The 27,235-nt window shown below is 39.0% G+C and overlaps 1 protein-coding gene across 1 annotated transcript in view; it reads right to left on the bottom strand.

Annotated features, from left to right (window-relative positions):
* The window catches only part of AR (androgen receptor), a 164,048-nt gene that overhangs the window by 54,393 nt on the left and 82,420 nt on the right, over positions 1-27,235 (bottom strand). The window contains 1 exon segment of the mRNA NM_001032911.1: positions 15,282-15,433. Within this exon segment, the coding sequence (NP_001028083.1) occupies positions 15,282-15,433 (152 nt within the window).

Genomic DNA, 27,235 nt, shown 5'->3' with positions numbered 1-27,235 from the left:
TGCCTCTGCTGGTTTTCTGATTTCCAAACCCCTCCTGGTTTTCTAACTACTGGTTGCCCAGAACTCACACATCTCTCCCTAGTTTTTAAGTGATCTCATTGGGTGTGGTGGTGTGCACTTGTCCCAGCTACTCAGGAGGCTGAGGTTGGAGGATTGCTTGAGTTCAGGAGTTCGAGGGTGTAGTACACTATGATCACACCTGTGAAGAGCTGCACACTCCAGCCTGCGCAACATAGCAAGACCCTGTCTATGAAGAATAAAATAAAATAAAGTGATCTCACTGCTTCTGTTGTGCCCATAGCCAAACACAATTCCAAGTTAAATGGATAAAACTTATTCATTTCTCTCTACTATCCCTTCCTCTGCTTCTCTTTTCCCTTTCTGTTCTTTCATATAAACAAATACTCAGTGCTTTCATTTGACCTCTGGCTCCTCAAAGCCTGCAGCTTTCATGCTGTATCTAAGCCTTCCTATTCTAGATAAGCATTTTCTCTTCAGAACTTCTCTTGAATTCTGTATCCCCTATAAAATATAATATTGGTGATTCCATTCTTCCACAGTCTTGCTAATGGACATACTGACAGTCTAATGCTCAATACTATTTCCTGATTATGGCTGAATGTGCCCCAGGAGGCAAAATCTTCCAAAACAATTCCACATATGATGGGAGTTTCAGACACTGTGAGACAGCATCAGTAGCAAGATATCTTCAGGTAGAGGGCCCTTTCATAAATTCTTAAGTCATAACACATGATTGGTTATCTGTGATACACATGCTCCAATTCCCAACCCCTGTTTTGACCCTGAATTTCCAATGGTGGGAATGGATGCTAGGGAAATTTAAAAAGAAAAAAAAATGTACATGAATACAACCTAAGTGTGTGGAAACAATCTAAACCTCCAATAATATAGAGGCATGAGGACAACCGAGCAAAACAGTGACTCTATAAATTATATGCATGCATGAGGGCCAGACCTAAAGGAAATGAAGACATGTTTTAAGCATTTGTTGTGTTAGGGTGGTGGACTTAAAAATAAAGTCATTAGCAGAAAGTGTAAACCTCCAGATAGGTAATGTATTTTCACATACTTAAGAATTAAGGTTGAAGCCCACCAGACACAATGCATTCCGGTAGAGGTTTTCAATGTGTTTAAAGTAAAATCATGGTTTCAGCCAAGTGAATCTTTGTCTGAAGAGCTCTGTCTAGTGGAGGAAAGAGAACTGTAAGTGCATTACTGAAAGATAAAGCAGGAAGTGGTAAGAACCACAGAGAGACACCCATGAAGTGATGTGGGAGTACAGGAGATGGCGAGGTACCTTTCGATGGGGTGGATGCTTCATGGAGGAGGAGGCATTCGAGTGAGGCCTTGAAGGAAGGTAGGACTTAAGAATATGGAAATGTGGAGAAAAAGCACCTGAGGCAGAAGAGATAGCCTGAGTAAAGGAAAGGATAGGAGAAAGTGTGGGTGTGCTTTGAGATAAAGGAATAATTTAACTATATTGTAATACAGTCCCTGAAATATCCTGGTATCCTTGGGTGGGAAACAAGCACTAATCTTCCATTGTCGGGATGGAATAAAAAATGAAAATCTATCAACCAACCTGAAATAAAATTAGCAAACACTGTTCTGTTTGGGCTTTGATTTAAATCAATTAGTTGTTCTATAATTCTCAATAACACTGTTTTTTGGGGGGCTTTGATTTAAACCAATCAACTGCTACAGTGATCTCTCTCTCATTTTCCACTTATCTCTTATGACACTTATCACAGCAGTCTTTAATTTTTGTTTTCACACAGATATCTCCTACTAAGCTTGAAGATCTTTGAGAGAAGGACTGTGTTTGATTCATCACTGACAATGAGTTCTTAGCATAAAGCAGAAGGGCTGCAATATATGTGTCCACTGTGTGCTGTCATTTGCTCCCACTGGACTGAAACTATGCTTTACTCATTTCTCTCTCCCTGGCACCCAGCACGAGGCCTGACATAAAACAGATGCTTGGTGTTTGTTGAACTGAGGTGAATTAGGTGTATTCCTGTTCTCTCAGTCTTCTGTGCCTCAGTTTCCATATTTGTAAAATCAGGGTAGTAGTAAGAGTATCTACTACCTTATAGAGTTGCTGTGAGGATTAAGTATGCACTTAGTATAGTACTTAACACACGGAAAATGTTTGGTAACATTAGGCACTATGATTATCATCATCATTATTATTGTTTTTTTTGTTGTTGTTAAAGCTTCCAAACCTGCTGATAGAGACAGGCCCATTGTACTATGCCAGCCTGGGTTAGGATTGTTTCCATGCCTGGGGATGGGGAGGCTCTGTTTATAGATTTTTTCTCCGCCATGTCCCATCACATTGTATCTGCCGCAGGTAGATACTCTTTGCAGTGCTAAAGCTGCAACTGAAATCTCCTTGAGGTCAGGGCTAGCTCACATTTGTCTGTGGATGCATACAAGGCCTGACACCATACATGCTTGTTGAAAAAATAAATGAGTGAAAAGTACTCACCTTCAACCCTTTTCCCTGCCATTGGACTATGAGAATACAAATGCTTATAGCCTGGAGTTCTCCCTAGCTAGGGGACAGGGCCCAGAACCCAGGGAGCTCTGTGCTGCCACCTTGCCATCACTCTAGCCAACTTTCTTTAATTTTGGGTACTTGGGGATGGACTCATCTGTAAGGCTTCAAAACTATCCATGTCCAAAAATAATTACTATCAAATTATCCATATAAATAGCAACAGACAAATTATTTAATCCACATTAGCATTTCTACAGTGACATAATCGGAGCATTGGAAATGTGCTGTAATTTGATGAGGGACTGATTTCTCATTTGTGCACTAGGAAGTACTGTTATCAGTGTTTGGTTCATTTTATTTTCAAAAGTCTATCGCCATGCTAGGAAATTTCAAGTTGCCTTATCTCATGTTATCCTTATGAATCCTCTGGGGGTGGTCATCATTATTCCTATTTTATAGTTAAAAAAACTAAGCCTTTGGGAGTGGTATCGTTTTCCCAAGGTCACACTACTAATGGATATTAGACCTAAGATCAAGTTTTTTACGTTTATATCAATAGAATTCTTGAGTAGAGAGCATTTGAATATCTCAGTAGTGCTCACTAGGTAGGTGGGAAATTACTCCATACCTCCATATCCCTTTTTTTGTTTCCTATATCTATCTCTGTTCCCATGGAACAATAATTTGAACTTAAACTTGCTGGCTAGTCATTGTCAAGTTGCAAAAGAGACAAAGAAAACTCTTTCCAAGTGACACGGGCTACAGAGGAGTTTTAGGGGAGTTGAAGAGGCTACACAGGTGGGATGGCAGAAGAAGCTATGCAAAAAAAGCGGGAAGTAGGAGGCTTTTAGTTATAAACAACACAAATGAAGAACCAACCCCTTCTGTATTCTGAAGCTGAGCAGAGTTAAGAGACCTCAAGGACAGGATGTCTACTTACTGATGGGCCCTGAGGGCTCTTGGCAGGGTGTTATCCCCCTCTCTTCAGATGGAGCTTTGGACAAGATCTGAAGTTGATTCAGGTAGAAGTCAGAGATAAGCAGTATGTACTTGCTGGTTTTGGTTGGCTGCTTTTTAAAAGGATCAGAACTGTAGAGTGGGTGAAGACAGAGGGATGTAAAGCTAACCTATAGGAAGCAGAATGAGTACCAGTACAGTGCCATAGTTTCATTTTAAACAAAATAGTCATAGTCCAGACCGAAGTATTACCTTGTTTTTGAAAGAAATGTCCTCCTCCCCCACAACAGACAAGCAAGACAATACCACTATAACCAAACTACATTCCTCCAAGAGGTCCATAGCACTAGGAATGTAGGAAACGGCATGCTAGATAAAAGATAATCCAGCTTAGTTTTAAAAAATATTCATCCAGCTTCAGGAAAGGGAGTTTTAAAAATTAGTTACACAGGTGCTGGCTCAGGTTTCTATTGAATCTAGCCTCAGCATACTTTAAGACACACCTCTGGCTGGACAAGGGAAACCAATGGCTGGAAAATATGGAGAATAATTTATGACCTTGCTAGCTCTTCTCCTGGACAGTGGCTTAGGAGTTGAATTTGCTGGGGAGGTCAGACTTATCCTGTTGGGGGCAAAGATACACAGAGAGCTCTGACACCTTCAAGACCAAAGTCTGGAAGTCAGGAGAGGCAAAGAACACGTGCCGGCTGGGCTGGCTGGGGAATGTTACTCACAGCGTAAAAAGTAAAGAGGAAGAAATTGACCTTTGTTATATTCTCATACAGATGCGATGGCCTTTCTGGTCCCTAATTAAGTAACTCTAAAGTGAAGTGAAATCTTACACCAACCCAAGGCCTCCTTTACCTGGGGAATACCACAGATACCATCTCTCATTTGTTCTTTCTGCCTACTCAGGGACCCCTGCAAGTATATGCGTGCCTATGACCAAGACTCACTCTAGGAAAAGGATCCAAAACTGACTGAGTACCAGGAGCTTTATTACACATCATTTAGTTCTTACAATAGTTCTGTAAGATATTATTATCCTTATAGAGGCATTCAATATAATTTGCTTGAGGTCACATATGTATTAAGTCTTACAACTAAGGATTGAAATTCGGTCTGCCTGTTTCCCAAAAAATTATGCATACAAAGTGAACCATTGGCCAATGGATGAATCTGGATTATCTGTAAAATTTTAGAGATTTACTACTAAAATTATTGTTAACGATTTATATTGTTATATATTTATTTTTAAAATCTTCAAGATCATTTAATACAACCATGTTACTGCTCCAATGGAGATTTTAATGTACAAAGAGGGAACTAGACATGCTTAATGCCAGGTGTTAAGTCAGTAGCAGAGCCAGAGCCCCGATCTGGTGCTCTTACACTGCATCTTGTTACACTACCTGGATAGTAACCTTCCGAAAATCCCAGACACCAGCCTAAGGCAGCTATGGACAGCTCAGCATGGGGAGGGAGCAAGGTACAAAGAGCCAATTGAAGGCCTGTCAAGCAGCTTGCTGCATCTGATGAGATTCCCCACAATGACTTCGAGATTCCATAATGCTCCCCAAACAAGCCTCCCGCTTTCATATCACCTTGTCTTTGCTCAACCTGTTCCCTCCTCCTGAAGTTCTCTTTCTACCTTTTTGTATCTGGCAAATTCTTATCCATCCCTCAAGATCCAGATCAACCCTTAACTCCTCTGTGAAGCCTTCCTAAACTTTCCAGGTAAAATAAATCATTCTCTCATACTATCTGCTCAGGGAATTATGTGCCTACTTTTAGTACAGCAGTAATCTCACTCTTTCATGTTGGTAACTATTCACCACATAGCCACTGACTATTTGTATGACTTTGGGCAAATCACTCAACTCTTTTGTGTCTCGGTTCCCTCATTTGTAAATTGAGGGTATACAGATTGAATAAGAAAATGCCTACAAAGCATCTAATGCATATTGACTGCTCAATAAACAGTTTTAGCTGTTATTTCATGTCTCTTATCCCAGTGCCTGGTATAGGTCTCATGTACACAGTAGGCACTGACTGTTGAATAAACGTATGTTATGTGGGGAAAATGCCAGGCATTAAATAGCCATGTTGGATATCACTGTAGTCAGAATACTCCCTTATGGGTCTATAAAATCCTTACCAAAGACAAGACCAGTATTCTGTAATTTTCTGTTACAGAGCCTCTGAGATCCATGTAAAAGCTATGAATACACTCCCTAAAAAAGTTTATACATGCACATACACACAAAACAACCTTGCAACAATCCTTACACCAAGAATTCTCTTACAGAGTCCTCTCACTACGGAATACCTTTATTACTCATTAACTTACTAGGGGGGAAGACATACAGTTACAGAAGATGGTCTCACACAATGGCAGCAAAGGCAGAGAGGACTATCAGGGACTAAGCTCCTTCTGGGAACCAAGGGCCATAAATGCTTACTATACTGCCTCACATAATTCTTGAGAATTGCAAGGTAATGACCTCTGTAACTCTGCTAATTAGCTGTGAAGCAGGAGGGTCTCTCAGGCAGAAAACTATAAATGGCAGGGAGGCTCTCACTTCTGCCATTTATATGCTATAGAAACCCAGGAAAGTAATTTCCTCTCTCTGAGCCTCACTTTACTTTTCCATGAAACGGTTTGACCAGATTTTTTGATTTCCAAATTCCCTTCCTTCAAGTTTTAGTGTTTAAAGATCCTGCAGTTTTGAACACTGCAAATCTTTTAAGTATTTTCATGAAATAACCTGTGACTGAATCAACCATCCTGTAAGTAAATGAGCTTGTGACCTATAGGAATGTGCTTCTGTAACTTAAGGAACTGTTAGAAGTCCATGGCCTTCAGGGCCCACATCCAGATACCACAGTGAAATCAAGGTCCATCCACACAATGATGTGACTCAGGAGAGGAAGGAAAAACAGAATTTTAAAACCCTAATATAGGAAAACAAGTTGCTGCCTCTATGACTTTTTAATTCTATCCTGAAAGACAATATTCTCTGTTTTCTGACATCGAGGAGGAGGGAAATGGATTTCTCTTGCTACTGGCCCCATGGAAAACACTCTGTGGCATGCTCTGCTGAGAAGGCTCAAACCAAAGAGCCAAGGAACCATGAATCTACATTTATATCCTCACATCCTGTCTAAGCTCTTTCTTTAGCTTGGTCATAAGGAGCAAAATTCTCATGAGCACAGGTGTTAAGTTGTGCTTCCTGTTCTATAGTTGTGTGACAACAGTGAATTAAAAGCGACCATGCTGGGTCTCATCAGAATCAGAACTTCCCCCTGAAGCATATAAGTTGGTAGAAGGACTATGGCCCACATGTCCCTCATACATCTAATAAAGAGAGTTGCTGATGAACTACCAGCTGTTTTAAGTGCTTGGAGTTTTCTTAGGAAGACAAGCTCCCTGTGATGTTAGCGATACTTGGTGGTTTCTTGGTTACTCCCCACAGTACTTAACATCTTTCTTAACTTCCTTCTCTCATATTTCACTCTGCTGTTGCTCTTCATTGCTGCCTTTCTTGTTGCCTAGGCATAGTACTTGGTTTCTATGTTGGCTTATTTGAGGAGCTGCTGTGATGGAACAGAGTGAATGCTGCCTTTGACCCCAGAAGACCTGGGTTCAAATTCCAGATACATTATTTATTACCTGCTGATGAACTGGCAAAGCCTCAGTTTACTCATATGGAAAACCAAGAGAATAACTTCTCACTCTGTACCAAGATAGTTGCAAAGTTCAAATGGACAGTAGATAGGGTGGCCTTTCATCCACTGAAGAGCTTTAAAGATTGTCACATTTTCACACCTGTAATCTCAGCACTTTGGGACGCTGAGGTGGGTGGATCACGAAGTCAAGAGTTCGAGACCAGCCTGGCCTATATGGTGAAACTCTGTCTCTACTGAAAAAAAAAAAAAAAATATATATATATATATATATATAAAAGAAAAAATAGCTAGGTGTGGTGGTGCACCCCTGTAGTCCCAGCTGTTCGGGAGGGTGAGGCAGGAGAATCGCATGAACCTGGGAGGCGGAGCTTGCAGTGAGCCGAGATCATGCCACTGCACTCCAGTCTGGGCGACAGGCAGAGCAAGACTCCGTCTCAAAAAAAATGCCACTTTTATGATTAATAAACTATAACCTCCTGGAAGCAAGCCCTGTACCTTGAGTATGTCAGCCCAATATCCTACATGTAGTAAGCACTCCGTAAATATTTACTGACTGAATGCATGAGGATATTACTACCAGGCCTGTTCTCATGAGGTGCTCTGCAGGGACAGGCATTAGTCTAGATAGGAGGAATAGTGATTTCACTGGAGTGCCTAAGTAGTCACAACACAGCCTGGGAGCAAAGGGACTGATAATTCTAAACCTTGTTCCCTTTATCAAGAGTCATTCACCTCCAAATCTCAGTTCAATTTTCTCAGGTTTGTAGGTACAAAGCTCACTAGCATCTGTACAAGGCTGAAAGCAGCTGCCTTGCTATGAAGAGACAGGGAAGGAAGATGAAAATCTGAAAAACAGTTTCCAGAAGCATGCACACATGGCTACTATAACTGAAGATATTGTTTTACAATGATGACTTCTCGAAGAATTCAGTTATTTTGAGGAGCAGTTTGCTCCTTGCTGTGGGTCTAGAATCCAGATAATTAATACATAATTTCTATCTCTGAAGAGAGAGTGAGTCTGACACTTATCCTCACAATAGCAGTCAACTGCAAAAATGAACTACCAGAGTTTGATAGTCACCCAGAAATTCCCTTAAAGGACTGAAGAAGCTTCTGGCTGCAGAAAATGGACAGGCAATACAAAATTGATAAGGGTTACTGTAGCCTTGTACTGTAGTTTGAAGTCAGGTAACTTGATACCTCTAGCTTTATTCTTTTTGCTTAGAATTGTCTAGGGTATATGGGCTCTTTTTGGTTCCATATGAAACTTAAAGTAGTATTTTCTAATTCTGTGAAGAAAGTCAATGGTAGCTTAATGGGGATAGCACCGAATCTATAATTTACTTTGGGCAGTATGGCAATTGTCACGATATTGATTCTTCCTATCCATGAGCATGGAATGTTTTTCCATTTGTTTGTGTCCTCTCTTATTGCCTTGAGCAGTGGTTTGTAGTTCTCCTCGAAGAGGTCCTTCACATCCCTTGTAAGTTGTATTCCTAGGTATTTTGTTCTCTTTGTAGCAATAGTGAATGGGCAAAGTCTTCATGACTAAAATACCAAAAGTAATGGCAACAAAAGCCAAAAATGACAAATGAAATCTAATTAAACTAAAGAGCTTCTACATAGCAAAAGAAACTAGCATCAGAGTGAACAACCAAGCTACAGAATGAGAGAAATTTTTGCAATCCATCCATCTGACAAAGGGCTAATATCCAGAATCTACAAGGAACTTAAACATATTTACAAGAAAAAAACAACCACATCAGAAAATGGGTGAAGGATATGAACAGGCACTTCTCAAAAGAAGACATTTATGCGGCCAGCAAACATATGAAAAAAAGCTCATCATCACTGGTCATTAGAGAAATGCAAATCAAAACCACAATGAGATACCATGTCATGCCAGTTAGAATGGTGATCATTAAGAAGTCAGGAAACAACAGATGATGGAGAGGATGTGAAGAAATAGGAATGCTTTTACATTGGTGGTGGGGGTGTAAATTAGTTCAACCATTATGAAAGACAGTGTGGAGATTCCTTAAGGATCTAGAACCTGAAATATCATTTGACCCAGCAATCCCATTACTGGGTATACACCCAAAGGATTATAAATCATTCTTCTATAAAGATACATGCATACGTATGTTTATTGCAGCACTATTCACAATAGCACAGACTTGGAATCAACCGAAATGCCCATCAATGATAGACTGGATAAAGAAAATGTGGCACATATACACCATGGAATACTATACAGCCATCAAAAAGGATGAGTTCATGTCCTTTCCAGGGACATAGATGAAGCTGGAAACCATCATTCTCAGAAAACAAACACAGGAACAGAAAACCAAACACTGCATGTTCTCACTCATAAGTGGGAGTTGAACAATGAGAAAACATGGACACAGGGAGGGGAACATCACACACTGGGCTAGGGGAGGGATAGCATTAGAATAAATAACTAATGCAGATGACGGGTTGTTGGTTTCAGCACACCACCACAGCACGTGTATACCTATATAAGAAACCTGCACATTCTGAACATGTATCACAAAAGTTAAATATAATAAATTAAAAAATAATAATAAGGGACTAGGAAATTGGTAAGGCATGGTAGCAGAAGGCAGTGGACTCAAAAGATCTTGCAAGTGACAAAGGCTATGTAAGCATTGCAGATATTTACATAATGGTGCAAGTACTATGGCAACTTCTTATTAATCTCTGTTTCATAAAATGCACAGGCTATAAATAAGCAGGCACAGGGCCACTACGAAGCAGCAATGGCAAATTCTTGGCATGGCTCCCGAATTGGGCACTGACAGAGACTTGGGTGGGCACCAACTGCAATGAGTTACAGAGCTAAATTATTTCTTCTGCAAGCCTGTGGTCTAGTCGTGTTATGGGGAGGCCCAGAATTAAGCCAGTGAGTGTGCGAAGACAGAATCATGAGGTAATATATGGCAGATCCACAACTCAGCTGGCTTCCTGGGATCTACTTTCTATGAGACACACAATTTTTCCATGATACTTGGTACCAGAGAGTCCCCAAAGTGCTTCCTTTTTGCCATCTGGAATATATGTGTCATCCAGAAAAGTGCTTTCATGTATAGTTCATAGTTATCCACACATTTACAACACAGAAGTCTAGAAAATGCTTGAAATATTTTCAGTTTCTCCTCTGGGTATTGCAAGGAGGAGTGATCTACTAGATCATTAAAACAAAATAGTATCCTCTTCTAGCATTTCTAGACATTTAGTTTTTCTCCTGTTTAGTAAAAGGCTCAGGGCCAAGAAGCCACTAGGCCAGGCATTCTGTGCTAACAAGATGTTCAAACTTTGGCCTACTGAGAAAAAATTTTTAAATTAGATAATCTAGAGAGCTACTAAAATACCAAGAGATGGGAAAACATAAAACCTTTGCAGATTTATAAGTACAGAAGTGATTATCTAAAGCAGAGGTCAACAAACTGCAGCCCATAAACCAAATCTACTCTACCATCTGTTTTTGTGAGGCCCAACGAGATAAGAATGATTTCTAAATTTTTAAATGGTTAAAAAGAAAAATAATATTAAATGATATGTGAAAATTAAGTGAAATTCAAATTTCAGTGCCCATAAAGTTTTATTGGAACACAGCTACTCCCATTAGTTCAAGTATTATCCATGGCTGCTTTCATCCTGCAAAGGCAGAGCTGAGTAGTTGACACAGAGACCATATGATCTACAAAGCCTAAAATATTTACTACATGGCCCTTTACAAAAAGTTAACCAACCCCTAAATCTAAAGTCTGTCTGCGACTTTTAAGAAAACCAGAGACAGAAACATGAGAGGAGTTTTGTGAAAAGATCTCTAGGACTCGCAAAGTCAGGATCAGTCAACTCCTTGGCCAAAGATACCTGATGAAGGCTCTGTTGAAGCTGCAAGCAGATCCTCTTAGCAGAGTTAATTTGCCTCTGGGAAATGTTACTCAAAAAGTCAGGGAGTGAAGGGGACACTGATATGCACCAAAAACTCTCTGCTAGACTCCAAACTAGAGGTAACATTCAATTCCACATGAGTTGAGGTGGGAAAGAATGGATTTAAAGGACAGAAAGAGTTCAATGAGGGTTCACTTGCATTTCTTCCCTAACAAAAACCTGGGGTGAGAGAGAGAATCAAAGCCATACTTACATAAAATTTGCCAAAGAAACTAAATTGGGACCTATTGTAAACATCAGTGAGGATGGTGTAATTCTTTGAGTTCAGAATGTAAACTACAGTTTCAATTTTATGATGTGTACCAAACAGCACTCCATGTGTACAAAACAAATGGACATATAATCTCCAACGTTTTACTAGAAAATATCTGAAAAATAGTAAATTCTTGAGCACATAATGCACATGATGGATTAATTAACCCTCTTTGAAACATAATGAGGTAGAGATGGGGATTCATATCCTGATTTTCCAGATGAGAAATAGAAAAGAAAGGAAGTTACCCAGCAATGATCACAAGGTAAAAATCTCAGAGTCCTGAGTTTTAACCCACTCCATACATAGTACACTCTCTCAGCTGGCTCTATCCCCATCTGAAGATTGCTTCTTTAATTGATTAGGATCTTGGATTAGTCATCTTCTAGGAAAGCAAGACCAAAAACATATGCAGGTATAAATACACGTGAGTTTGCTGAAATGATGATGATTATGTTTGTAATTTGTAGAACGATCACAAAATGTCTAAGTTGGAAGCACATTTTGAAATATCTAGTTCAAGTCCGTTGTTTTACAGTCAAGGAAAACTGAGGTTCAAAAGGGGAAATTTCTTACCCAAGACTATACAACTAAAACCTCTCTGAGCCCTTACCTCTGTTTATGGGTATTGCTTTGCTTTGACTTCCTGGTCTCTTAGCATTCAAAATGCCTTCCCTTTCACCGCCCCATTCATCCTACCCACACCATAAACCAACTATTTCCCTACATGCCTGTTTCTAACCCAGAGTTCATCCCACCAAGCACTGTCCCCCAACACAGACTTAGACCAACTTTCTCTCTGCCCTCACCCCCTACCCTCCCCCCACACACTATGACCAAGTTTCTGTCAACCATAACTTGGTCATTTTACCCTCATGGCTTAGTAGCATGATTTTTTCTCGCCAGACCCTTTTTTCTATGCAGACCTTTCCCTGCCCAGCTTCACTCTCACCCCAATTCTCCAATATTACTGACAAGGAGAAAATGTAGGACTCCCCCTTCCCACTCTTCCTCAACAACAAAACCTGGCCAGATTACAACTGACTCTGTGCTGAGCCCTGCATCAATGACAGCCTAAAAGTCCCATGTGTTATAAACCATCAAAGCTAGAAATATATTTCTGTCTGAGATTCCAGGCTTTTAAGTCCTGTACTTGTGCCCATTCCAGAGATTTCTGAAACTATGAATTAAGTGATAATCAAGAGTCTGAATACACAGTCTGAGTTAACTGACTACAACAAGTAAATGAGGAAGAGAAAGATTTGTGTTTCTACTCTCTCTAAGACAGGTGTAATTTGATGCTTCAACAAGCCAGATTGAGAACCACCTCCAGAAAGGCCATATGGGTGAAAAAGATGATGCACTGTAAAAATGGAAAAAGATAATCAAATCAATAAATGTCCTCTTTGGGTAATAAGACAGCCCCCTGCCTTCAAATAGGGATAACGATGGCAGTAAAATCAATCCAACAACTTTACAGATGTGGGGAGAAAGAAAACACCAGTATTTTTTTTTTTGCTTTATTTTGGGGGGTGTGTGTGTATGTGTCTGTGTCTGTGTTTTCTAAACCACCTTCTCCTACCTTCAAAGGGCTCAGGACTGAAATTTATGGTCCGTATTTCAAAATAACCAAGGGGCTCAGAAGGTTCCCTTTTCCTGGTTTTGCAAGGAATCCATTGTTGATTTTTCATATTTCAAGCAGGCAAGAGCATTTGGCCCCATGAGCTCAGAGAGTTTCCCTAACTTAAGAGACTCTAGGGTGTAGAGCATTTTGAAACCTTGCTGGATTTCTGTATGTTCTGTGAGTTGAGTGATTCCCTCCCCACAACTTCATTGCTTTCTTCCCTGTTCTCAAATGGCACAGGATCCACCTCATAGCAGAGCTCCTCCCAGGCAGCCCTGCCAGCTGCCCTTCTGCCTGTCTCCCTCCTTCAGCTCTAACTTCTGCAGAAAGCTCCCATGTAGGATATATGATACGACAGTAAAATCTTCCCTTTCACAATGTGATAGAGCATTTCCTCTGTTTTCTGAAAATAACAATTTGGTAACCCAGATTTGTAAAACCCAGAAACAGCATCAAGTATAATCTAACCTATCTGACTATTGAATTTGCTTGTTTGTTCACTTGAACTCCTTTCCCATCTGATATGGTTGCTATTACTGTGGTGCCTGGGCTTGCTGATACACTACCTCTAGATGACTGCTCTGTTTCATTTTCTGCTCTATAGACAGGGCCCGCTGAGTGAGAGGTTATGGGGAAGTGCCAGGGTCTCATTGGGGAAGTTGGGGTGGTCTGAAGTCTCTGGAGCCCCTCCTCACTTCCTTTTCTGACAGCCATCCTTTCATGAGTACTCTGAAGAAAGGAAGGCACTGCTCTCAGGCTCTTTAGGCTCTGCTCTAGGCCTCACTGACCAGACCTAGACACTAGGGCCCTGGGCTTCATGCTAGCCCAGCATAAACAGTAGCAGTGGGTCATTTGGGGGTATGAGCTGAACATGGGGCATGTTTTTAGTAATACCAAATGATAGCTGCCTTCTTGTGGGCCCCGAGGACTGGAAGTAAACAACACGGCAGCTTCTGTTTTATAGATATTTCTGCCACCCAGCCAAAATGATGAATCAACACTCATCATTGTGATTGACTATCATCGAGGAGGTCAGTTAAAGGGCATTCTCTTTCTACCTTTTCTCTAGATGCTTCAAACTCTCTGGTGCTTCTTCCATCCTCTGATGAGTATCAGTACATTTGTGGTGAATGGTGTGGCCTACATACCTATCTTTAAGACTGTTCTCAAGGTTTATAGCCCTTATAGAAGGAAAGGTTCTCTATTCTGGTTCTGACATGGAACTCAACACTTCCAGCCAGTGAGAGGAAAGAGAAAGGCCTTGGCGGGAAGTACCTCTTTGGGGAAAGTCGGGGCAGAGGTGAATACTGGCGTTTAACAACGGGTCTGGTCCCAGAGCACAAAATCTCTCTCTAGGGGCTCCTCATCAATGTCCTTTTGAGAAGAAAGCCCTCGATACAGGGTGGAGAGTGAAGTGGATAAGCAGGAAGCTTAAGCCCTGGGTGGTTAGAGGAAGAGACATTATCATATATAAGAGGCCTGAAAATGGGAGTTTCTACTGCAGAATGTAGGCTGAGCACCTTTAGGGGTTGAGCAGACATGAGTTGTTCTAAGCTAAATAAAACTAAGGAGCTAGGGCTTGAACCAATTTAGCCAGATATAAGATGCTACCTTAGATTAAGGTTAGGGACTAATGGACAGGCTTTGAGGTCAGGTCTCTGGAGAGGAGAATAAATGTGTTTCTTCACTCTGAGTTCTTACCTACCTAGGAACTATTAACGCAAAGACAGGTCCCAAGGAGGCAGCAACAGGAGGGAGCAGGTGCAGAGACTGATAGTCTGCTGAAGAGTGAGAACACTCTCTTTCTGGGGCCGAGGCCAGGAAGCCTTTGCTAAGAAACAGTCTCATATTCATCCCAAGGAACAGGCTGGGGACTCAGTTGGGGTTTCTCCACTTCTAACCTCTCTAATAAGGACAAATTTTTCCTTTACTAGCCAGCAGAGTAGAAAACAAGAAGGGAGGAAATTAAATCTTTTCAAATCATTAATTTTTCCTTCATTTCTAGGACCCACTGAGCCCCAAGCCCCAGCTGGGACCACCTTCACTGCCTACATTGCCTGTACAAACAAGGCTGCTGAAACCAGGGAACTAGCAAGTGCAAAAATTTGCTTCCTTAGGCTCCTAAGTTATTTGATAGGGCCTTGCCAATGACTCTGTTTCTGAGATGATAAAATCCTGGGCCCTGAAAGGTTAGTGTCTCTCTCTGGAAGGTAAAGGAGAAAGGGAAACAGAAGTGCATGTGCATGTCCCTTTACCTTCAGCGGCTCTTTTGAAGAAGACCTTGCAGCTTCCACATGTGAGAGCTCCATAGTGACACCCAGAAGCTTCATCTCCACAGATCAGGCAGGTCTTCTGGGGTGGAAAGTAATAGTCAATTGGCAAAACATGGTCCCTGGCAGTCTCCAAACTGGAAAGACACAAAAAACCAATGCAACACATGTCATTGAATGGCAGAAATAGGCAAGTGAAGTCTGAGGTCTTCAGGATTAACCTGCATGCATAAACTACTATTATTTGATGCTCAAGTGAGTTAGTGTGAAGCTGAATTTTCTGAGACTTCTCCTAAAGATGGTGGTAGTAGGGTGTGACTGAGCCTTTTTGGATCTTGCCAAGGGATTAGGGAAGTTCTCTGGGATTAGCCAATCTCATAGTCTATGTCTATAAGAGGCAGCAATGAAAGTAGGAAACCTGAGGTTAAGATATCTAACTTAAGGTGGTGTTCAGGCAACATTTTCAGACTAATTAAATGATATGAACCCAGTTTTGTGACTTTACCTCATCCAAAGGGAGAACTATAACAAAATCAGACCAAATATCAAAGGAATTTGATGTTTCTTGTTTTAGCTCCTCGAGCCTCAAATCTCATCTATAAAATAGGGATAATATCTCCCATCCTATTGAGCTGCTGCTGTGAGTGGTAATATAAATCAGATAATGGAGAAAATGTCCTTGGAATAAATACACAAGGATAGTGATTAGTATTATCATACAAGTCTTGTTATTTTTTCCCCCATTTCTTCACTTTCCTTAGGTGTTTCTCTAGATCACATGGACATCTGCCGGATTCCATTCCACAACATAAAGTACCAAGCATAATCCCTATGCCTGAGGCTTCTGTTGAAAAAATGATGCACGGTGATCCTGGACATCTTTTAGGCTACTACCATCAAAATACTTGGCCACTAAGGGACTCATAAGTTCTTTGGGCAAGGATGGAGCTTCAGAAGTCACCTTGTTTAACTACCTTTCTCCAAGAACATCTGTGCCCAAGCTCTTTCAGGTGGATATGAAAGAGAAGAGTCAGAAAGCAAATCCTAAAACCTTCATGGAAGGTTAATTCTCAGTCTCCTATAGTAAAAAAATTCAAGTTTGAACAAAATGGAACATTGTTCTTACTACCCAAAGGTCAACTTTTGTCTTTCCTATGTCTTATGCCTAAGCATTAAACAAAACTCAAGTGGCATTCTGGGTTAATCTGCCTCAGAGAGATGACAACTGCCCATGCTATCATTCACAAGAGCACAACTGCTGTATTTTATAAGTACTTCTTCCTTACTAAGGAATGAAGGAAAATGAGCCCTAATGGGAGCCTGTTTGCTGTGTCGGGTGATTTCAACACCTAACAATAACTCTGTGAAGACAAGCTTATTTTCTCATTTTAATATTCATTGTACAGATGAAAGAAGTAAGACTTGGAGAGGAGAAGTTCAGAAGAATTTGACTCCAAGTCCATCACAGTTTCCATTATCCTATTGTCTTCTCACCATTCACCTTTACTTTCCACCAATGGCCATTTCGTTCAAATGCTCAGCACAGTCATCAGAATAAAAAAAAATAAAAACATGAAAGGTTATCCTCCCCTCAGCCCCAAGTGAACAGCTCTGGCAGGACAAGAACAAAGAAAACTTTCACTCACTTTACAAGCACTTTACCAGCAAGACACAAATATCAGCCTTTATTCAAGTCCCAAGTACAACAGAAAGCAATCGAAAAGTTCTACTGATTTGCACACTCAGTGGCTTGATATCATGGCCTATCTTCACTCCCCACAAGCCTTCCTTTCCCTACCCTAACTAGAAAGCCAGCAAGAGCACTTCCAACAAACCAAGGCTAGCAAGGCCATAAGTTCCACAAGGAAGGAGCTTACTTCCAATATACAATTCAGCTAAATGCTAAGATCATAATTCCTTTGGCTAAAAATGTCGTTTCCTTGGGTAAAAACTGTGCCCCCTTCCTCAGTCTTGAATGAAACATGGAGAAGAAATAGAAAATTTTCCCAAGTACCTTTCTCCTTTCTCCACCTTTTTGATTTCTGTTACTAACACAAACAGTCCAAATAAAATCAGAACAACGTGTATTTAGGCACTCTATGTGCCAGGCCATTTCATACATATCATCTCATTTAATTATTCCAACAACCTACCAGGTAGCTCTGTATCATCCCTATATCACAGAAGAGGAAACTGATGCTAAGAACAATTAAGTGAACTTGTTCAAGGTCATGTATCTATTAATAATAAGTGGTAATGCCAGGATTCCATCCTGGGTGAGTCTGACTCCAAAGTGTAGATTCTTAACCACTGACAAACCATGTTGTGCTACTGAAGGTTAAGATTAGGTAGATTGGTTCAACTCAACTCTTAGCATCTAGCCCTATGGACCAGGCACAGGGGTAGATGCTGGGGATATAGTGGTGATCGAGATATTTCCTTGGCCCTAAAAAAATACTATCTGTTAGAGAAGAAAGACGGGAAGTAAATAATTATAAAATAAGATAGTAAATGATATAAGAAAGCAGAGTGAAGACTGCTACAGATGAGGATGTACTTCAAAGATGGGATTATTATTTGAAAGACACAAATGTATGTATGGGTAAAGGAGATGACAATGATGATGCTGATGATAATGATGATTATTATTAGATAATTACAAAATAAATATCAGATAAACAGTCTATCTATTTTGTAGATAGACCACTAGCCAGACTAATAAAAAAGAAGAGAGAGAAGAATCATAGATGCAATAAAAAATGATAAAGAGTATATCACCACTCATCCCATAGAAATATAAATTACCATCAGAGAATACTATAAACACCTCTGGGGCACATAAAATAGAAAATCTAGAAGAAATAGAAAAATTCCTGAACACATATACCCTCCCAAGCCTAAATAGACCTCCAAATCCCTGAATAGACCAATAACAAGTTCTGAAATTGAGGCAGTAATTAATAGCCTACCAACCAGAAAATGTCCAGGACCAGATGGATTCACAGCCGAATTCTACCAGAGGTACAAAGAGGAGCTGGTACTATTCCTTCTGAAACTATTCCAATCAATAGAAAAAGAAGGAATCCTCCCTAACTCATTTTATGGGCCAGCATCATCCTGACACCAAAACCTGGCAGAGACACAACAAAAAAAGAAAATGTCAGGACAATAACCCTGATGAACATCAATGCGAAAATCCTCAATAAAATACTGGCAAACCGAATCCAGCAGCACATCAAAAAGCTTATCCACCATGATCAAGTGGGTTTCATCCCTGGAATGCAAGGCTGGTTCAACATACGCAAATCAGTAAACATAATCCATCACATCAACAGAACCAATGACAAAAACCATATGATTATCTCAATAGATGCAGAAAAGGCCTTTGACAAAATTCAACACCCCTTCATGCTAAAACTCTCAATAAACTAGGTATTAATGAAATATATCTCAAAATAAGAGCTATTTATGACAAACTCAGACCCAATATCATACTGAATGGGCAAAAACTGGAAGCATTCCCTTTGAAAACCAGCACAAGACAAGGATGCCGTCTCTCACCACTCCTATTCAACATAGCATTGGAAGTTCCAGCCAGGGCAATCAGGCAAGAGAAATCAATAAAGGGTATTCAAATAGGAAAACAGGAAGTCAAATTGTCTCTGTTTGCAGATGACATGACTGTATATTCAGAAAACCCCATCGTCTCAGTCCAAAATCACCTTAAGCTTATCAGCAACTTCAGCAAAGTCTCAGGATACAAAATCAGTGTGTGAAAATCACAAGCATTCCTATACACCAATAACAGACAAACAGAGAACCAAATCATGAGTGAACTCCCATTCACAATTGCTACAAACAGAATAAAATATGTAGGAATACAACTTACAAGGGATGTGAAGGACCTCTTCATGGAGAATTGCAAACCACTGCTCAAGTAAATAAGAGAGGACAAAAATAACTGGAAAACCATTCCATGCTGAAGGCTAGGAAGAATCATTATCATGAAAATGGCCATACTGCCCAAAGTAATTTACAGATTCAATGCTAATCCCATCAAGCTACCAATGACTTTCCTCACAGAATTAGAAAAAACTACTTTAAATTTCATATGGAACCAATAAAGAGCCCCCATAGCCAAGACAATTCTAAGCAAAAAGAGCAAAACTGGAGGCATCACGCTACCTGACTTCAAACTATACTACAAGGCTACAGTAACCAAAACAGCATGATACTGGTACCAAAACAGATATACAGACCAATGGAACAGAACAGAGGTCTCATAAATAACACCACACATCTACAACCATCTGATCTTTGACAAACCTGACAAAAGCAAGCAATGGGGAAAGGATTCCCTCTTTAATAAATGGTGTTGGGAAAACTGGCTAGCCATATGCAGAAAACTGAACCTGGACCCCTTCCTTACACCTTATACAAAAATTAAATCAAGATGAGTCTTAAACGTAAGACCTAAAACCATTAAATCCCTAGAAGAAAACCTAGGTAATACTATTCAAGACATAAGTATGGTCAAAGACTTCATGACTAAAACACCAAAAGCAACGGCAACAAAAGCCAAAATTGACAAATGGAATCTAATTAAACTAAAGAGCTTCTGCACGGCAAAATAAATTATCATCAGAGTGAACAGAAAACCTACAGAATGAGAGAAAATTTTTGCAATGTATCCATCTGACAAAAGGCTAATATCCAGAACGTACAAGGAACTTAAACAAATTTACAAGAAAAAAACAACCCCATCAAAAAGTGGGTGAAGGAAATTAACAGGCACTTCTCAAAAGAAGACATTTATGCAACCAACAAACATATAAAAAAAAGGTCATCAACACTGGTCATTAGAGAAATGCAAATCAAAACCATAATGAGAGACTATCACATGCCAGTTAGAATCATGATCATTAAAAAGTCAGAATACAACAGATGCTGGAGAGGATGTGGAGAAATAGGAATGCTTTTACATTGTTGGTGGGGTTGTAACTTAGTTCAACCATTGTGGAAGACAGTGTGGCAATTCCTCAAGGATCTAGAACTAGAAATACCATTTGACCTAGCCATCCCAATACTGGGTATATACCCAAAGGATTATAAATCATGGTGCTATAAAGACACATGCACACGTATGTTTACAGAGGCACTATTCACAATAGCAAAGACTTGGAACCAACCCAAATGCCCATCAATGATAGACTGGATAAAGAAAATGTGGCACATATACACCATGGAATACTATGCAGCCATATAAAAAGATGAGTTCATGTCCTTTGCAGGGGCATGGATGAAGCTGGAAACCATCATTCTCAGCAAACTGACACAAGAAAAGAAAACCAAACACTACATGTTCTCACTCATAAGTGGGAGTTGAACAATGAGAACACTTGGACACAGGACAGGGAACATCACACACTGGGGCCAGTGATGGGTGAGGGGCAAGCGGAGGGAATAGCTTTAGGAGTAATATCTAATGTAGATGACGGGTTGATGGGTGTGGCAAGCCACCCTGGCACGTGTATACCTATGTAACAAACCTGCACATTCTGCACATGTATCCCAGAACTTAAAGTATAATAAAAAACGAAAAAAAATTATCAGATAAACAAAATGGAAACATGTAGAAAGCTCATTTTGTAAAGGACTTTTAAGAAATAGAAATGGACTGTTGCCGTTCAATGGCTATAAAGTTTCAGTTAAGCATGAAGAAAAAAATTCTAGACATCTGCTGTACAACATTGTGCCTATAGTTAACAATATGGTGTTGTGCCCTTAAATTTTGTTATGAGGGTAGACCTTATTGTGTTATTATTAAAAATGTTTTTTAAAGAAATCGAAATTTTCATCCATGCTAAAGTGAAAATACAGTTAAAATTTTTTCAAAGAATCTAATTGAATTTACAATCAATGAAAGACAAAATATTCATTAGAGTTTTGTTTGTTAGGTATGAGTTTAATAAAGTGCACCTTGAACAAAAATAACTGTAAAGGAGGAAGAAGAAGATAAATAATGAAGGGGATTCAGAATCTGAACTTTTACTAATTGCAACCCATTTTGACTAGAGACCTGAGATAGTAACTCCTGGCCTCACTAGGTCAGTCTCTGCCTCTCCCTGATTCCCCCACTAGGAAAATATTTTGGGTAGCACTCCCACTGATCCTGACCTAGTGTGGACAAAGGGCACATTGCAGCTCTGACTCATGAGCTAAACTTTGGGCTCTGGAAATGAAAATTCCAAGTGCAGTCCCCCTCTGAGGCTTATATCCTAGAGAAAGTTGGGCACATATGTACCAGGAGGCACATGCAGGAACAGTCATAGCCGTTTTGTTTATAAAAGCATAAAAGATAAACATCAACTGACAGGAGAAAAATAATTTATGGCACACATATCCAATAAAATACAATTCAGCAATGAAAAGGAATGGAATCGAGCTACACATAGTTGAATCTCAAATACTAATGTTGCGTAAAAGTCATAACTCACAATTGGATACATACAATATGATTCCATTATATAAAGTTCAAAAAGAAGCAAAAGCAAACAATATATTATTTGGGAATACACATGTGAAAAGTTAACAAAATGCAAGGGAATATTAAAACCCTAAAATAGGATAGTGGCTACCTCTGAGGGGAGGCTGGGAGTGATGATAAGAGGAAAGAGGATATAAGTAGATTTATGCTCTTATTTAAAAAATATTGACTAAGCTCCTATTATGTGGCTGACACTCCTCTAGGTCCTGGGGATATAGCAGTGAACAAAACAGAAAAAAATCCTTGCCTTCACAGAGCTTCCATTCTAATAGGGTTGTTGCAATGATGATGTTAATGTTGTTGATTCTTTAATCAGGGCTCATAAACATTAATTTTATTGTTATGCCATATAACATATATTACATGTATTCTTTGATATTACTAAAACAGCACATAATAAAAGAAAAACTAAAATAAAAACCTCAAAAGTTTTGAATATGCTCCTAGATAACATCCTAATTGCAAACACAGGAGAGGTTTGCTTTGAGAACAAGTGCAGAATTTGCACGTGACATTGTGTTTTTTCTTACCTCTCGTGGGTTACATGTTCACTTATTATCCTGAGGCAGGGCATTTGGTTTTATGAGTCTGAGGCAAAAGCAATGCCCCATAGAATGGAAGGTTTCTGAACTAGAACACCACTTGCAATTCTTCAACAGTTTCACTATTAATTAAATAAAAGTGAATTACTAGAAGCTGTCGGCCTGCTAATGCAGGCTCAACCATGGGGAACTTGGGCTTAGGAAACCTTGGCACCCAGCTGAGACCACCAGGTCTCTCTCTCTCTCTCTCTCTCTCTCTCTCTCTCTCTCTGACTCCTTTCCTTTTTATCTCCTCTCCTCTGCTCCTCCCCCTGCCCCCTAACTTTCTTTTTAAAGGAGGACTTGGGGATACTTTGAAGGATCTGATTAATTTAAATAAGTCCCACCAGTGACTGTGGAAGTGGGGTGAAATGCAAAAGTCACAGACCAGTTTCATTTGTTAGCGAGAGGAATGGCAAACCAACAAGGCTTTGGAGCCCACCAGACCTGGGTTGGAATCCTGCCTCTACCACTGAACTTTGGGTGAAATAATTAAGGCTCTCTGTGCTCCATTTGCCTCAATTAGAGCTGGAAATATTTTCAACTCTAGACGGCTTTTGTGAGAATTACAATTACATTAAATAACACATGTAAAAGCCCTTGCCTCCGTGCCTGCCACACGGTAGATACATTGTAAGTCTTGGTTGCCTTAATCTTTTGTCTTACCATAAGAAAATGAAATATCTAACATCCTAAAAATAAAAAAGACCATTTTTCTTGGTTATGCAGAGCTTTTAGAGAAAGGTAAATACATGTGGGGGTTGGGGGGTGTAGGGCAGAGGGGGTGGGGAGGGAGGGAGAGAGAGAGAGAGAGGGGAAGAGACAGAGAGGGCAAGGGTAGACATGTAAACACGTATCTTTCTCATACATACCTACTTTTCAAACTAAAAGAGGTTGAGGCAACCACCAAACATCTTTATGTTGAACATAAAATTTTTCCTTATGTTTAGTAACAAAATATATTTTATTAATTACATTGTGGAACATGACATCCCTACATGACTTTTAAGATAAAATCAGAGAGTTCTCAATTATTCTCTCCTTATAGATCTATTGTACTTACTTATTTGTGGTTACAAGGAATATTTTGGTGGAGAAGTTGGTGAAGTAATGGCTTAAGACAGGTAGCATCTTTATTCCCTGCCATCGTGAGATTTGAAATTTAGTGTGTGTTCATTCACGAGGACAGCAATGTTTACTATTAAAAGTAGTTCATAGCTTTTTAATTCTCTTTAATAAATTCTTTAGTTGAAGTGGAAAGACATATAGGTAGAACATCTAGTTTTCATGTCCATCTCTGCCACTTGCTAACAGAATGACCTTGAACAACTCTTTTGACGTCAATTTCTTTACATGTAAAACAGGCAAAGAAATACAGACCCCACAAGATTGCAATGAGGATTCAGTGAAGTTGTGGTCCCACACCATTGCTGACACAGTGCTTAATAAATGGTTATTACTGTAATAATCTTACGAGAAAGTTGTAGAGGAGAGATGAGGGAGAACAAGGTTTTGAAAAGCTACCACTGAGGTAGGTATCATTACCTCTATTTTGCATATATGCAAACTGAGACTTAGAGAAAGGAAATGACTCATCCAAGTCCATACACTAGTAGTGACAAAACCAGAATTATACTTGCGACTATTTCCCTGCCCCAACTCCATATTTTCCCACTATTCTAAACTGCCAAGGCTATATAATATTTCTGTTATAGCTTGCTTTTAATTTAATTAGGTTGTTTTTAATGGGCTTACTGAGTTATATTTCACATATTATAAAATTCACCCATTTTAGCATATTCACATCTATTACCTCAAACTAATTTTAGAGCAATTATATCACCCCAAAAAGAAATCCTGTACCCATTAGCAGCCATTGCTTATACCATCTCCTCCCAGACCCTGGAAACACTAATTTCCTTTCTATCTCTAAATATTTTTCTTTTATGGACATTTAATATAAATAAAATCATACAGTGTGGTCTTTTGTGAGTTGCTTCTCTCACCTAGCATAATATTTTCAAGGTTCATTGTAGCATGTATCATTACTTCATTTCTTATTATTGACAGATAAACCATGGCGTGGATATACCACATTTTGTTTTTCCATTTATCAGTTGGTGGACATTTGGAGCCCACATTTGGAAGACATTTGTCTTCCACTCTTTGGCTATTATAAATAATGCTGCAATGAACATTTGTGTACAAGTTTTTGTGTGGACATGTTTTCATTTCTCTTGAGTAGTTATATTGGAATAGAATTACTAGGTCAAACAGTAACATTTTTGATACATGTACACCATAGTACACTATGCAAAAAGAATGAGATCATGTCCTTTGCAGCAACGTGGATGAATCTGGAGGCCAATATCCTAAGCAAACTAAAGCAGGAACAGAAAACCAAATACCGCATATTCTCACTGATAAGTGGAAGCTAAATATTGAGTACATATGAACACAAAGAAGAGAGCAAGAGGCACCAGGGCCTACTTGATGGTGGAGGTTAGGAGGAGGGTGAAGATCCAAAAACTACCTATTGGGTACCATGCTTATTACCTGGGTGATGAAATAATGTGTACACTAAACCCCTGTGACACATAATTTAGCTATATAGCAAACCTGCATATGTACCTCTGAACCTAAATTAAAAGTGAAGAAAAACCAAATAACAAATAGTAAATTTTTAAAGACTTTCAGACTGTTTTTCAAAGGGCTGCACGACTTTACATTTTACCACCAATGTATAAGGTTCCTCCACATTAAAGCCAATACTTGTTATTTGTTCTTTTTCACTATAGCCATCCTAATAGGTGTAAACCGGTATCTCAATTTGGTTTTGATCTGCATTTCCCTAATGACTAATGAAGTTGAGCAGTTTTAAATTTGTATATCTTCTATCAAGAAATTTATATTCAAATACTTTGCCCATTTTAAAATTGGGTTGTCTTTTTATATTGAGTTGCAAGAGTTCTTTATATATTCTAAATTCAATACCCTTATCAGATATATGATTTGCAAATACTTTCTCTCATTCTGTGGGTGAGATTTTCACTTTCTTGATGGCATCATTTGCAGCACAAAAATTTCAAATCTGATGAAGTCCATTTTTTTTTTCTCTTACTACTTGTGCTTCTGGTGTTACAGCCAAAAAAACATTGCCTACTTCAAGGTCATAAAGATTTACTCTGATATTTTCTTCTGAGATTTATCATCTTAGCTCTATAGCATTTAGATCCATGATACACCATTAGATCATTTTTTTTTTTTTTGCAGGTTTGAAGTGGTCCAACATCTTTTATTTTCATGTGGATATCCAATTTTTCCAGTACAATTTATTGAAAAGACTATTCTTTCCTCATTAAATTGTCTTAACAACACTTTTGAAGATCAATTGCCCTTAAATGTAAGAGTTAATTTTTGGATTCTCAATAGTATTCCATTTATTGATCTGTTTGTACTTATGCCAATACCATACGCTCTTGATTACCACTGCTTTGTAGTAAGGTTTGGAATCAGGAAGCGTGGGTACACTGACTTTGTTTTTCTTTCTCAATATTATTTTGGCTATCCTAGATTCTATGTATTTAAATATTAATTTTAGGGTCAGATTTTCATTTTCTGCTAAGAAAACAGCCAGGATTTTGACAGGGATTTCCTTCAACCTTTGGGGAGTATTTCCATCTTGACAATATTGAGTCCTCTGGCACATGAACAAGGAATGTTTTTCTATTTATTTAGATTTTTAATTACTTTCCACAGTGTTTTACGGTTTGTAGCATACAAGTCTTACACTTCTTTTGTTAAATTTATTTTTAAGTATTCTGGTATTTTGATGATATTGTGAGTGAACTGTTCTCTTAATTTCATTTTCAGATTGTTCATTGCTAGTGCACAGAAATACAATTGATTTTTGCACATTAATCTTGTATTCTGAAACCTTGCTGAACTTGTTTACTCATTTTAATAGTTTGTCATGGATTCTTTAGGGGTTTTCTTTGTATAAGATCATGTCATCTGTGAATATAGATAATTTCACCTCTTCCTTTCCAATATGGGTGTCTTTTACTTTTTTTTTTTTTTTGCTTGACTTGAGCCTACAATAAACCTACAATACAATGGTAAATTGAAATGGTGACAGCAGTCATCCTTGTCTTGTTCCTGATCTTACAAGGAAAAATTTCAGTCTTTCACTACTAAGTATGATGTTAGCTGTGTGTTCTTCAGAGATGTCCATTACAAAGTTAAGAAAGTTTCCTCCTATTCTTAGCTTTTTGAATATTAATTTACATTGCAGAGATAAATCCTACCTGGTCACCCTTTATAAACCTTTTTATTTGTTGTTGAATTCAGTTTGCTAGCATTTTGTTAAGATTTTTAGAAAGTTATCTATATTCAAATGTGATATTAGCCTGCAGTTTTATTTTTGTGTCATATCTTTGGTTTTGGCATCAGGGTAATGCTGACTGTGCAGAATTAGTTGGGAAGGGAAGGGTTCCAGCCTCTTCCAATTTTTGAAAGAATTTGTGAAGGATTAAATTTTCCTTAAATATTTGATAATATTCACCAGTGAAGACATCTGAACCTGGGTTTTTATTTGTGGGAAGTTTCTTAATTATTAATCCAGTTTTGTTACAAGACTTGTTACAGGACTACTCAGATTTTCTGTTTCTTCACTGGTCACTTCAGACACTTCAGATAGTTTGTGTTTCTCTGAGTATTTGTCCATTTCATCTAGATCATCTAAGTTTTTGGCATACAGTATGGTTGATATGGTTTTGCTCTGTGTCCCCACCCAAATCTCACGTTGAATT

Source organism: Macaca mulatta, chromosome X (assembly GCF_049350105.2).
Source record: "Macaca mulatta isolate MMU2019108-1 chromosome X, T2T-MMU8v2.0, whole genome shotgun sequence".
Lineage (NCBI taxonomy): Eukaryota > Metazoa > Chordata > Mammalia > Primates > Cercopithecidae > Macaca > Macaca mulatta.
The sequence above is the reverse complement of the archived record's forward strand: the minus strand, read 5'-3'. Positions and strand labels throughout refer to the sequence as shown.